At 51.7% G+C, this 13715-nt stretch overlaps 1 protein-coding gene across 1 annotated transcript in view; it reads left to right on the top strand.

Annotated features, from left to right (window-relative positions):
• DEGS1 (delta 4-desaturase, sphingolipid 1) overlaps nucleotides 1-5775 on the top strand; it is a 37685-nt gene extending 31910 nt beyond the window's left edge. The window contains 2 exon segments of the mRNA XM_063919008.1: nucleotides 2774-2878; nucleotides 2880-5775. Coding sequence (XP_063775078.1) covers nucleotides 2774-2878; nucleotides 2880-2921 — 147 coding nt within the window. The 3' untranslated portion in view covers nucleotides 2922-5775.
• Nucleotides 5776-13715: the final 7940 nt, after the last annotated feature.

Below are 13715 nucleotides of genomic sequence, written 5' to 3'. Positions count from 1 at the left end.
TCCTTCTCTGGGTATGTGCCCCCCCCTTCCTTCTCTGGGTATGTGTCCCCCCCCCCCCCTTCCTTCTCTGGGTATGTGTCCCCCCCCCCCCCCCCCCTTCCTTCTCTGGGTATGTGTCCCCCCCCCCCTTCCTTCTCTGGGTATGTGTCCCCCCCCCCCCCCCCCTTCCTTCTCTGGGTATGTGTCCCCCCCCCCCCTTCCTTCTCTGGGTATGTGTCGTCCCCCCCCCCCTTCCTTCTCTGGGTATGTGTCTCCCCCCCCCCCCTTCCTTCTCTGGGTATGTGTCGTCCCCCCCTTCTCTGGGTATGTGTGTCCCCCCCCCCCCCCCTTCCTTCTCTGGGTATGTGTCCCCCCCCCCCTTCCTTCTCTGGGTATGTGTCCCCCCCCCCCCCCTTCCTTCTCTGGGTATGTGGTCCCCCCCCCTTCCTTCTCTGGGTATGTGGTCCCCCCCCCCTTCCTTCTCTGGGTATGTGCCCCCCCCCCCCCCTTCCTTCTCTGGGTATGTGTGTCCCCCCCTTCCTTCTCTGGGTATGTGTCCCCCCCCCCCCCCCCTTCCTTCTCTGGGTATGTGTGTGTGTCCCCCCCCTTCCTTCTCTGGGTATGTGTGTGTGTCCCCCCCCTTCCTTCTCTGGGTATGTGTGTGTCCCCCCTTCCTTCTCTGGGTATGTGTGTCCCCCCCCCCCTTCCTTCTCTGGGTATGTGTGTCCCCCCCCCCTTCCTTCTCTGGGTATGTGTCCCCGTCCCCCTTCCTGCTCTGGGTATGTCCGTCCCCCCCCCCCCTTCCTTCTCTGGGTATGTGTCGTCCCCCCCCCCCCTTCCTTCTCTGGGTATGTCCCCCCCCCCCCTTCCTTCTCAGGGTATGTGTCCCCCCCCCCCCTTCCTTCTCACGGTATGTGTTCCCCCCCCCCCCCCTTCCTTCTCTGGGTATGTGTGTCCCCCCCCCTTCCTTCTCTGGGTATGTGTCCCCCCCCCCCCCCTTCCTTCTCTGGGTATGTGTCCCGTCCCCCCCCCTTCCTTCTCAGGGTATGTGTGTCCCCCCCCCCCCCCCTTCCTTCTCAGGGTATGTGTCTCCCCCCCCCCCTCCTTCTCTGGGTATGTGTGCGTCCCCCCTTCCTTCTCTGGGTATGTGTGTCCCCCCCCCCCTTCCTTCTCTGGGTATGTGTGTCCCCCCCCTTCCTTCTCTGGGTATGTGTCCCCGTCCCCCTTCCTGCTCTGGGTATGTCCGTCCCCCCCCCTTCCTTCTCTGGGTATGTGTCCCCCCCCCCCCCCTTCCTTCTCTGGGTATGTCCCCCCCCCCCTTCCTTCTCAGGGTGTGTGTCCCCCCCCCCCCCCTTCCTTCTCACGGTATGTGTCCCCCCCCCCTTCCTTCTCACGGTATGTGCCCCCCCCCCCTTCCTTCTCTGGGTATGTGTGCCCCCCCCCCCCCCCCCTTCCTTCTCTGGGTATGTGTGTCCCCCCCCCCTTCCTTCTCTGGGTATGTGTCCCCCCCCCCCCCCCCTTCCTTCTCTGGGTATGTGTCCCCCCCCCCCCCCTTCCTTCTCTGGGTATGTGTCCGTCCCCCCCCCCCCTTCCTTCTCTGGGTATGTGTCCCCCCCCCCCCCCCCCTTCCTTCTCAGGGTATGTGTCCCCCCCCCCCCCCTTCCTTCTCAGGGTATGTGTCTCCCCCCCCCCCCTTCCTTCTCTGGGTATGTGTCCCCCCCCCCTTCTCTGGGTATGTGTGTCCCCGTCCCCCCCCTTCCTTCTCTGGGTATGTGTGTCCCCGTCCCCCCCCTTCCTTCTCTGGGTATGTGTGTCCCCGCCCCCCCCCTTCCTTCTCTGGGTATGTGTCCCCCCCCCCCCCCCCCTTCCTTCTCTGGGTATGTGTGTCGTCCCCCCTTCCTTCTCTGGGTATGTGTGTCCCCCCCCCTTCCTTCTCTGGGTATGTGTCCCCCCCCCCCCTTCCCAGGGTATGTCCCCCCCCCCCCCCCTTCTCAGGGTATGTGTCCCCCCCCCTTCCTTCTCAGGGTATGTGTCCCCCCCCCCCTTCCTTCTCTGGGTATGTGTCCCCCCCCCTTCCTTCTCTGGGTATGTGTCCCCCCCCCCCTTCCTTCTCTGGGTATGTGTCGCCCCCCCCCCCCTTCCTTCTCACGGTATGTGTCCCCCCCCCCCTTCCTTCTCAGGGTATGTGTCCCCCCCCCCCCTTCCTTCTCTGGGTATGTCCGTCCCCCCCCCCCCCTTCCTTCTCACGGTATGTGCCCCCCCCCCTTCCTTCTCAGGGTATGTGTCCCCCCCCCCCCCTTCCTTCTCACGGTATGTGTCCCCCCCCCTTCCTTCTCAGGGTATGTGTCCCCCCCCCCCCTTCCTTCTCTGGGTATGTGTCCCCCCCCCTTCCTTCTCTGGGTATGTGTCCCCCCCCCCCCCTTCCTTCTCTGGGTATGTGTCGCCCCCCCCCCCCCCCTTCCTTCTCTGGGTATGTGTTGCCCCCCCCCCTTCCTTCTCTGGGTATGTGTCGCCCCCCCCCCCCCTTCCTTCTCTGGGTATGTGTGTCCCCCCCCCCCCATTCTCTGGGTATGTGCCCCCCCTCCCCCCCCCCCCTTCTCTGGGTTTAGGACACATGACTGCTAACGATGATGCCAGAACACTGAAACACACAAGTAAATGCAAATGAATGATATCGCAGAACTGTGCCCCAGGACATTGGTTACACAGTGCGTCCTGTGTTGTGACCTCTCTAAATGCTGAATTTTCCGATATCTTTTTTGTGCTCTTACAGAGTCCCTCTTGTTCTTTGCAGGTGCGGAAGATAGCGGCGGAATACTACGACCCCCTCCCGCAGTACACCTCCTGGGTGAAGGTCTTGTACGACTTTATAATGGACGATACGCTAAGTCCGTACTCCCCGCGTGAAGAGGGAGCTGAAAGGAGAAATAAAGCAGGACTAACTGCAAGACTATAGTACTCTTATATATTGGCTTCAGGGGGCGCTGCCAGGCTTCCTAGCCCTAGAATATGGACTTCTTACGGCAAGCAGGCTGAAGTATGACCCTACTGTTTCCGGGCCTTTGCTCTTACACTCCTTGTTCTTATCCTGTGTAAGCGACACCAGATGGGGCCCGATCACATGCACAGTAGAAGCAGGCCCCATATTATGGGGTAAATCAATATTCCTGAGATTACAGCCAGTCCGTTCATTAGGAACTAGTGAGGTGACAGAGGCATGAGGTGCCTGGGTGAGGTCACTAGTTCCTATTGATATGATAGGCTGCGCTCTCACGGGTGGAGATGTTTTGCACTTAGTCTGATCATGGGTTTGGCTTGTTCTCTGGATATGTTGCAGAAAAGGTATAACTAATGAAGTGCTGCCCCAGCCCTGCCGTATCCAGTTCACATTGTTTAATTTTGGTCAGCCAGCACAGTTCTCTGTATACTATAACCCCACCAAGGGGACACTCTCTCCACGCTGTTTGTTAACCACACATAATCTTATCCGTCAAGCGCAGGTTGAAGTGAGCACATAAAAATAATCTGTCCTTATGTGTATTGCAGCTATAAAACATCCACGTAGCACTGCCCTGTGTGTTGTGCTGCGTTAATCTTATCAGCTGACCTGCATCACCGGGCACTGGGTGAGCGAGCTATGGACTGACCCGAGAGCTGGCACTCTGCACTAACCTGCCCACTAAAGCCTCAGAACACTTACTCTGCATAAACAGGACACAGTTAGTTACAAAGTGAAAGTTACATTAATTGGGAGTTGGCTACTGGGTTCAGAGAATCGAGATAAGCACACGGGATTGTCTAGATCGGAATTTGAACCTAAAAACCCCTCTTCAGGTGTTTTCTAACCACTGCGGGTGCATTCATGCGTGTATTCCGGGACAGAGGGAAGAGCACATTATAAATAACGGGTGATCGGTGTTACACATTTCTCATTCTATTCTAGCAGCTGGGATGGTTTATTTTTGAGTTCTGTTGTATTGCATATGGCTGCACCAGTAAGAGCATGTGCAGCTTCTAGCACCTTAACTACAGCTTACAGAATAATTCCACCCACAGCTGAAAGTGTCGTTTTGTGAGGGACGTAATAAGTTAAACACCCGCCCCCCACAAAACTACACCCCCCCAAACATGTCTGCTGCACTCTGCTCCCTTCTGCTCTACGGCTGTGTGGGCTCGGGCTGATATGACTGCGGCCATCTTGGCGACGTGAGACGTCTGTTTTTAGTAGCAGCTCTGTTATCCCCCTTATCCGTAACGTGAGCCGCCTCAGTCAGCGGGTGCCCCCGGGTGTTATAACACCACAGTTCTGATGGGAGTTGTACTTTGGTTAGGTATGTAGGCGCTTTATATTTTTACTTGATTTCACTTTTCTTGTCACCATTATTTTGGTTTAGGCATAAGCTTATTTCTGGCTGTTGGCTGGGGTGTGTCTCTCTAAATACTAATATTGCAACTGTGGGCAATTATATAGTCCCATAAACCACCTCACCCTGCTGCTTACATGTGCACCTATGTTTATGGGGACTCGCGCTGCAGGAAAGGTCTTGTGCGTCCTAGGACAAAGTGTGACTTTACTGATGTCGGAAATTGGTCAGTTCGGATCATAGGGAGCTACTATAGTGATCACCTATAATTAGCCTGTAATTAGGGCTCGGTGTAGACTCTTGGGATGTGCACTATGAGACTTTATATCTGTAGTATAAACAACGAGACGCAGAAGGGAGGCATTACACCCTCGGGCTCCTTTTGTCACAGCTGACGCCAGGTCTTTGCACGTCGAGCAGAGGTAAGCGCCCTAACCTCTGACACACTTGGGGAAAGAGCCCTCCTGTCCTGGCAGGGAGACTTAGAACCATACAGAAATAAAACCTTATTATTTAAATTGAGCAGTGGTTCTAGTTAATGAGTCTGTATCCTGCGCTGTGAAATCCTGTACAATGACGCATTCCGTATCTGTAAAACACGGGCGCTAATTATAAAGGGCAGCGGGAAAACCACGCTGCCATTTTTGGCGTTAATAATAAGAAAAAAAATGAAACCAGGGCCTGGTTCTCCCTCCGCACATACGCGTACGCCTGTGGCGTTGCAAGGGATCGTGCTGGCTGCGGTTTGTTCTAGTCATGAACCTCGTTGCTCCTCAGATGTGGCGTGCACTCATCATGGTTCTTTTGCAGCCATGTAACACGGCTCCTTGCCAGGCCTGACACGCGTGTGTGGTACCCACGATATACATCCTCCCTCGTCCGCTGCGCTAGACGCCTACCACATTACATTAGCTTTATTTATCCAGATCACTGTGCCGGTATATCCTGTAACTGTGTATTAAATTGTATTTTTGTTAATCATGAACCCACACAGAGCCGAGGCAGCCATTTGTGGACCGGGCCAATGTTCTTGAAAGTGCATTCACTTTTGGCATCACTGAGGCAATTAAGTCTCCGCCCACAAAATGGCTGCCTTCACCACGCGTAGCCTGTTTGTTCTGTTCCCGTCTGCTGCTTCCTTTCCTTGCCTTGTTCTGAAGATGTTAGACACTCTGTAACTAATCATTGTAGCTATGCAGGCTGCTCCTGTAACGTGAGCGGACATATTTACCTGTTCTAGTCCAAATGGTCGAGAAAGAAAAGATCAGCTAAAATGATTTGTTTACCCGTGAACAACCCTCTTTACTTGAATCCACATCGTCGTCCTCATTAATGATTTCATTTCAAGCTGGCCCAGGACTCGCCTGTTAAAAGCTGCTTTTGTAACTTTGTCAGTATTAAAATGTATTAAATAGAAACTTTTTCTTTTGTTTTTCTGAGTTTTTTTTTTTAGATGTTTTCATAACCTTTGTAAAGGTGTGTGTGTGTAAAAGATATATGGGGGAATGTAATGACCTGTGATTTCCGTGAGTCTGCCCAACGGTTTAAAGTGACCGTTATTTAGGCGCGTTGGGTACGGGCTTCTACAATGTTTACCTCTTGTTGCCATGTACAGCTCTCGCCTCATTCCATCTGTACCCAGTGGAGCACAGGTGCCAGTCTTTGTGGTCTGGCTTGGTGGCAAATGCTTCTGCCTTAGATTTCAAGCTTGTTTGGGCAGGACAATCTCATGTCATTGTATGTTTGTTTGTAGCCTCCTCTAACTATGCAATGCTATGTGATAAAATGGTGATTTATAAATAAGGGATGATCGTCCTTGGTGGTAACAGACTTGTGTGACGCTATGTTATGGTGATTGTATTTGTCACCCGGACCTGAGGATTTCCTGCAGTCCACTTCCCTTGTAAAGATGTTCCATCTTCAAACCTTATCCTACAGCAGGAATGTGCACCGTGTCAATATGGTATTTTCTGACGTCCTAGTGGATGCTGGGTACTCCGTAAGGACCATGGGGAATAGACTGGCTCCGCAGGAGACTGTGCACTCTTAAAAGAAAGATTAGGTACTATATCTGGTGTGCACTGGCTCCTCCCTCTATGCCCCTCCTCCAGACCTCCGTTAGAATCTGTGCCCGGCCAGAGCTGGGTGCTCCTAGTGGGCTCTCCTGAGCTTACTAGAAAAGAAAGTATTTGTTAGGTTTTTTATTTTCAGTGAGATCTGCTGGCAACAGACTCACTGCTACGAGGGACTGAGGGGAGAGAAGCAAACCTACCTGCTTGCAGCTAGCTTGTGCTTCTAAGGCTACTGGACACCATTAGCTCCAGAGGGATCGAACACAGGGCCCGACCTCGATCGTCCGTTCCCGAAGCCGCGCCGCCGTCCCCCTTGCAGAGCCAGAAGACGGAAGATTCCAGGAAAAAATCGGCGGCTGAAGACTCCGGTCTTCAATAAGGTAGCGCACAGCACTGCAACTATGCGCCATTGCTCCCACAGCACACCATGCGCTCCGGTCACTGGTGGGTGCAGGGCGCTGGGGGGGGGCGCCCTGGGCTGCAATATGTATACCTTTTTGGCAAAATGCACATAATACAGTTTTCTCTGACGTCCTAGTGGATGCTGGGGACTCCGTAAGGACCATGGGGATATAGCGGCTCCGCAGGAGACAGGGCACAATAATAAAAGCTTTAGGATCAGGTGGTGTGCACTGGCTCCTCCCCCTATGACCCTCCTCCAAGCCTCAGTTAGATTTTTGTGCCCGGCCGAGAAGGGTGCAATCTAGGTGGCTCTCCTGAGCTGCTTAGAATAAAAGTTTTTTTTTTCTTTCAGTGAGACCTGCTGGCAACAGGCTCACTGCTACGAGGGACTTAGGGGAGAGAAGTAAACTCACCTGCGTGCAGGATGGATTTGCTTCTTAGGCTACTGGACACCATTAGCTCCAGAGGGAGTCTGAACACAGGTCTCACCCTGGGGTTCGTCCCGGAGCCGTGCCGCCGACCCCCCTTGCAGATGCCGAAGTTGAAGAGGTCCAGACGTCCAGAAACAGGCGGCAGAAGACTTTCAGTCTCCATAAGGTAGCGCACAGCACTGCAGCTGTGCGCCATTGTTGTCAGCACACTTCACCAACAGTCACCAACTGTCACTGAGGGTGCAGGGCGCTGGGGGGGGCGCCCTGGGCAGCAATGTATAATACCTTTTTATGGCTAAAATACATCACATATAGCCCTTGAGGCTATATGGATGTATTTAACCCCTGCCAGATCTCACAAACTCCGGGAGAAGAGCCCGCCGAAAAGGGGGCGGGGCCTATTCTCCTCAGCACACGGCGCCATTTTCCTGCTCAGCTCTGCTGTGAGGAAGGCTCCCAGGCTCTCCCCTGCACTGCACTACAGAAACAGGGTTAAAACAGAGAGGGGGGGCACTTATTTGGCGATATGATTACATATATAAAAATGCTATAAGGGAAAACACTTGTATAAGGGGTTGTCCCTGTATAATTATAGCGTTTTTGGTGTGTGCTGGCAAACTCTCCCTCTGTCTCCCCAAAGGGCTAGTGGGGTCCTGTCCTCTATCAGAGCATTCCCTGTGTGTGTGCTGTGTGTCGGTACGTGTGTGTCGACATGTAGGAGGACGATGTTGGTGAGGAGGCGGAGCAAATTGCCTGTATTGGTGATGTCACTCTCTAGGGAGTCGACACTGGAATGGATGGCTTATTTAGGAATTACGTGATAATGTCAACACGCTGCAAGGTCGGTTGACGACATGAGACGGCCGGCAAACAAATTAGTACCTGTCCAGGCGTCTCAGACACCGTCAGGGGCTTGTAAAAACGCCCATTTACCTCAGTCGGTTGACACAGACACAGACACGGACACTGACTCCAGTGTCGACGGTGAATAAACAAACGTATTTTCCTTTAGGGCCACACGTTTCATGTTAAGGGCAATGAAGGAGGTGTTACATATTTCTGATACTACAAGTACCACAAATAAGGGTATTATGTAGGGTGTGAATAAACTACTTGTAGTTTTTCCTGAATCAGATAAATTAAATGAAGTGTGTGATGATACGTGGGTTTCCTCCGATAGAAAATTATTGGCGGTATACCCTTTCCCGCCAGAAGTTAGGGCGAGTTGGGAAACACACCTTAGGGTGGATAAGGCGCTCACACGCTTATAAAAACAAGGGGCGTTACCGTCTCCAGATACGGCAGCCCTCAAGGAGCCAGCTGATAGGAAGCTGAAAAATATCCTAAAAGTATATACACACATACTGGTGTTATACTACGACCAGCAATCGCCTCAGCCTGGATGTGCAGCGCTGAGGGGGCTTGGTCGGATTTCCTGACTGAAAATATTGATACCCTTGACAGGGACAAGATTTTATTGACTATAGATGCATTTCTATATATGCGAGATGCGCAGAGGGATATTTGCATTCTGGCATCAAGAGTAAATGTGATGTCCATATCTGCCAGACGAAGACACGACAGTGGTCAGGTGATGCAGATTCCAGACGGCACATGGAAGTATTGCCGTATAAAGGGGCGGTCCATCGGACCTGGTGCCCATGGCAACAGCTGAAAAATCCACTTTGTTACCCCAAGTCACATCTCAGCAGAAAAGGACACAGTCTTTTCAGTCTCAGTCCTTTCGTCCCCATAAGGGCAGGCGGGCAAAAGGGCCAGTCATATCTGCCCAGGGGTAGAGGAAAGGGAAGAAGACTGCAGCAGGCAGCCCATTCCCAGGAACAGAAGCCCTCCACAGCTTCTGCCAAGTCCGCAGCATGACGCTGGGGCAGTACAAGCGGACTCAGGTGCGGTAGGGGGTCATCTCAAGATTTTCAGCACGCAGGGGGCTCACTCACAAGTGAACTCCTGGATCCTACACGTAGTATCCCAGGTGTACATTGGAAATTCGAGACGTCTCCCCCTCACAAGTTCCTGAAGTCTGCTTTACCAACGTCTCCCTCCGACAGGGAGGCAGTATTGGGAACAATTCACAGGCTGTATTCCCAGCAGGTGATAATCAAAGTACCCCTTCTACAACAAGGGAAGGGGTATTATTCCACACTATATTGTGGTACTGAAGCCAGACGGCTCGGTGAGATCTGAAATATTTGAACACTTACATACAAGCGTTCAAATCAAGATGGAGTCACTCAGAGTAGTGATAGCGAACCAGGAAGAAGGGGACGATATGGTGTCACTGGATATCAGGGACGCTTGCCTACATGTCCAAATTTGCCTTCTCACCAAGGGTACCTCAGGTTCGTGGTACAGAACTGTCACTATCAGTTCAGACGCTGCCGTTTGGATTGTCCACGGCACCCCGGGTCTTTACCAAGGTAATGGCCGAAATGATGATTCTTCTTAAAAGAAATATGGACGCTTTCCTGATAAAGGCAAGGTCCAGAGAACAGTTGGAGGTCGGAGTAGCACTATCTTAAGTAGTTCTACGACAGCACGAGTGGATTCTAAATATTCCAAAATCGCAGTTTTTTCCGACGACACGTCTACTGTTCCTAGGGATGATTCTGGACACAGTCCAGAAAAGGATGTTTTCTCCCGGAGAAGAAAGCCAGGGAGTTATCCGAGCTAGTCAGGAACCTCCTAAAACCAGGAAAAGTATCAGTGCATCATTGCACAAGGATCCTGTGAAAAATGGTGGTTTCTTACAAAGCGATCCCATTCGGTAGATTTCACGCAAGAACCTTTCCGTGGGATCTGCTGGAAAAATGGTCCGGATCGCATCTTCAGATGCATCAGCGGATAACCCTGTCTCCAAGGACAAGGGTGTTTCTTCTGCGGTGGCTGCAGAGTGCTCATCTATGAAAGGGCCGCAGATTCTGCATTCAGGACTGGGTCCTGGTGACCACGGATGCCAGCCTGAGTGGCTGGGGAGCAGTCACACAAGGAAAAAAATTTCCAGAGAGTGTGATCAAGTCTGGAGACTTCTCTCCACATAAATATACTGGAGCTAAGGGCAATTTACAATGCTCTAAGCTTAGCAAGACCTCTGCTTCAAGGTCAGCCGGTATTGATCCAGTGGGACAACATCACGGCAGTCGCCCACGTAAACAGGGCGGCGCAAGAAGCAGGAGGGAAATGGCAGAAAATACAAGGATTCTTCGCTGGGCGAAAAATCATGTGATAACACTCTCAGCAGTGTTCATTCCGGGAGTGGAAAACTGGGAAGCAGACTTCCTCAGCAGGCATGACCTCTACCCGGGAGAGTGGGGACTTCATCGGGAAGTCTTCCACATGATTGTAAACCGTTGGGAAAAACCAAAGGTGGACATGATGGCGTCCCGCCTGAACAAAAAAACTAGACAGATATTGCGCCAGGTCAAGGGACCCTCAGGCAATAGCGGTGGACTCTCTGGTAACACTGTGGGTGTACCAGTCAGAGTATGTGTTCCCTCCTATGCCTCTCATACCAAAAGTACTGAGAATCATAGGAGGGAGATGAGTAAGAACGATACTCGTGGTTCCGGATTGGCCAAGAAGGACTTGGTACCCGAAACTTCAAGAGATGTTCACGGAAGACCCGTGGCCTCTACCTTTAAGAAAGGACCTGCTCCAGCAGGGGCCTTGTCTGTTCCAAGACTTACCGCGGCCGCGTTTGACGGCATGGCGGTTGAACGCCGGATCCTGAAAGGGCATTCCAGATGAAGTCATCCCTACCCTGGTCAAAGACAGGAAGGATGTAACCGCAAAACATTTTCACCGCATTTGGTGAAGATATGTTGCGTGGTGTGAGGCCAAGAAGGCCCCTACAGAGGAATTCCAACTGGGTCGTTTCCTACATTTCCTGAAAACAGGACTGTCTATGGGCCTAAAATTAGGGTCCATTAAGGTTCAAATTTCGGCCCTGTCGAATTTCTTCCAGAAAGAACTGGCTTTAGTGCCTGACGTTCAGATGTTTGTAAAAGGGGTACTGCATATACAGCCTCATTTTGTGCCCCAGTGGCACCTTGGGATCTCAATGTTGTTTTGAGTTTCCTAAAGTCACATTGGTTTGAACCACTCACCACTGTGGACTTAGCATCGTCACCTTCCATGTGAGATATTTTATTAGCCCTGGCTTCAGCCAGGCGTGTGTCAGAATTGGCGGCTTTATCATATATAAAGCCCTTACTTAATTTTTCATTCTGACAGGGCAGAATTGAGGACTCGTCCTCAATTTCTCCTTAAGGTGTTTTCTGTTTTTCACATGAACCAACCTATTGTGGTACCTGCGGGTACTAGGGACTTGGAGGACTCCAAGTTACTTGACGTTGTCAGGGCCCTGAAAAATATGTTTCCAGGACGGCTGGAGTCAGAAAATCTGACTCGCTGTTTAGCCTGTATGCACCCAACAAGATGGGTGCTCCTGCTTCTAAGCAGACGATTGCTCGCTGGATTTGTAATACAATTCAGTTTACACATTCTGTGGCAGGCCTGCCACAGCCAAAATCTGTAAAAGCCCATTCCAAAAGGAAGGGGGCTCATCTTGGGCGACTGCCCGAGGGGTCTCGGCTTTACAACTTTGCCGAGCAGTTACTTGGTCAGGGGCAAACACGTTTGCTAAATTCTACAAATTTGATACCCTGGCTGAGGAGGACATGGAGTCTCTCATTCGGTGCTGCAGGGTCATCCGCACTCTCCCGCCCGTTTGGGAGCTTTGGTATAATCCCCATGGTCCTTACGGAGTCCCCAGCATCCACTAGGACGTCAGAGAAAATAAGATTTTACTTACCGATAAATCTATTTCTCGTAGTCCGTAGTGGATGCTGGGCGCCCATCCCAAGTGCGGATTGTCTGCAATACTTGTACATAGTTATTGTTACAAAAATCGGGTTATTCTTGTTGTGAGCCATCTTGTCAGAGGCTCCTTCGTTGTTATCATACTGTTAACTGGGTTCAGATCACAGGTTGTACGGTGTAATTGGTGTGGCTGGTATGAGTCTTACCCGGGATTCAATATCCTTCCTTATTATGCACGCTCGTCCGGGCACAGTATCCTAACTGAGGCTTGGAGGAGGGTCATAGGGGGAGGAGCCAGTGCACACCACCTGATCCTAAAGCTTTTATTATTGTGCCCTGTCTCCTGCGGAGCCGCTATATCCCCATGGTCCTTACGGAGTCCCCAGCATCCACTACGGACTACGAGAAATAGATTTATCGGTAAGTAAAATCTTATTATAAACTGTATATGTGCCTAATCCCCCGCCATAAATATTATTAAAAAAGCGGGAGAAGCCCGCCGCTGAAGGGGCGGGGCTATCTTCCTCAGCACAGCCAGCGCCATTTTCTCTTCACAGCTCCGCTGGAAGGACGCTCCCCAGGCTCTCCCCTGCAGTATACACTACGAGAAGGGTAAAAAAGAGAGGGGGGGGCACATTAATTTAGTCGCAAAAAGGTGATATAAGCAGCTATTGGGGGAAAATTCACTTTGTATTAGTGTAAATCCCTCTGTTATATAGCGCTCTGGTGTGTGCTGGCATACTCTCTCTCTGTCTCCCCAAAGGACTTTGTGGGGTCCTGTCCTCAGTCAGAGCATTCCCTGTGTGTGGTGTGTCGGTACGGCTGTGTCGACATGTTTGAGGACGCTTACGTGGAGGCGGAGCAGGAGCTGATAAGTGTGATGTCGCCCCCTGCGGGGCCGACACCAGCGTGGATGGATATGTGGAAGGTATTAACCGACAGTGTCAACTCCTGGCATAAAAGGTTCGATGACGTAACAGCTTTGGGACAGCCGGCATTTCAGCCCGTGCCTGCCCAAGCGTCTGAGGCCATCAGGGGCTCAAAAACGCCCGCTACCTCAGATGGCAGACACAGATGTCGACACAGAGTCTGACTCCAGTGTAGACGAGGATGAGACAAATGTACAATCCACAAGGGCCATCCGATGCATGATTACGGCAATGAAAAATGTGTTGCACGTTTCTGACATTAACCCGGTTACCACTAAAAAGGGTATTATGTTTGGGAAGAAAAAGCAGCCACTGACTTTTCCCCCATCTGATGAGTTAAATGAATTGTGTGAAGAAGCGTGGTGTTCCCCAGATAAGAAATTAGTGATTTCTAAGAGGTTACTAATGGCGTACCCTTTCCCGCCAACGGACAGGTTGCGTTGGGAAACATCCCCTAGGGTGGACAAGGCGCTCACACGCTTATCAAAAAAGGTGGTACTGCCGTCTCAGGATACGGCCGCCTTAAAGGAGCCTGCAGATAGAAAGTAGGAGGCTATCCTGAAGTCTGTGTATACACACTCAGGTACTATACTGAGACCTGCTATTGCTTCAGCATGGATGTGTAGTGCTGCAGCAGCATGGTCTGATTCCCTGTCAGATAACATTGATTCTCTTGACAGAGACACTATTTTGCTAACC

This window comes from Pseudophryne corroboree, chromosome 4 (genome assembly GCF_028390025.1).
Source record: "Pseudophryne corroboree isolate aPseCor3 chromosome 4, aPseCor3.hap2, whole genome shotgun sequence".
In the NCBI taxonomy this organism is placed as follows: Eukaryota; Metazoa; Chordata; class Amphibia; order Anura; family Myobatrachidae; genus Pseudophryne; species Pseudophryne corroboree.
Note: the sequence above shows the minus strand (reverse complement) of the source record. Positions and strands in the feature narration are given on the sequence as shown.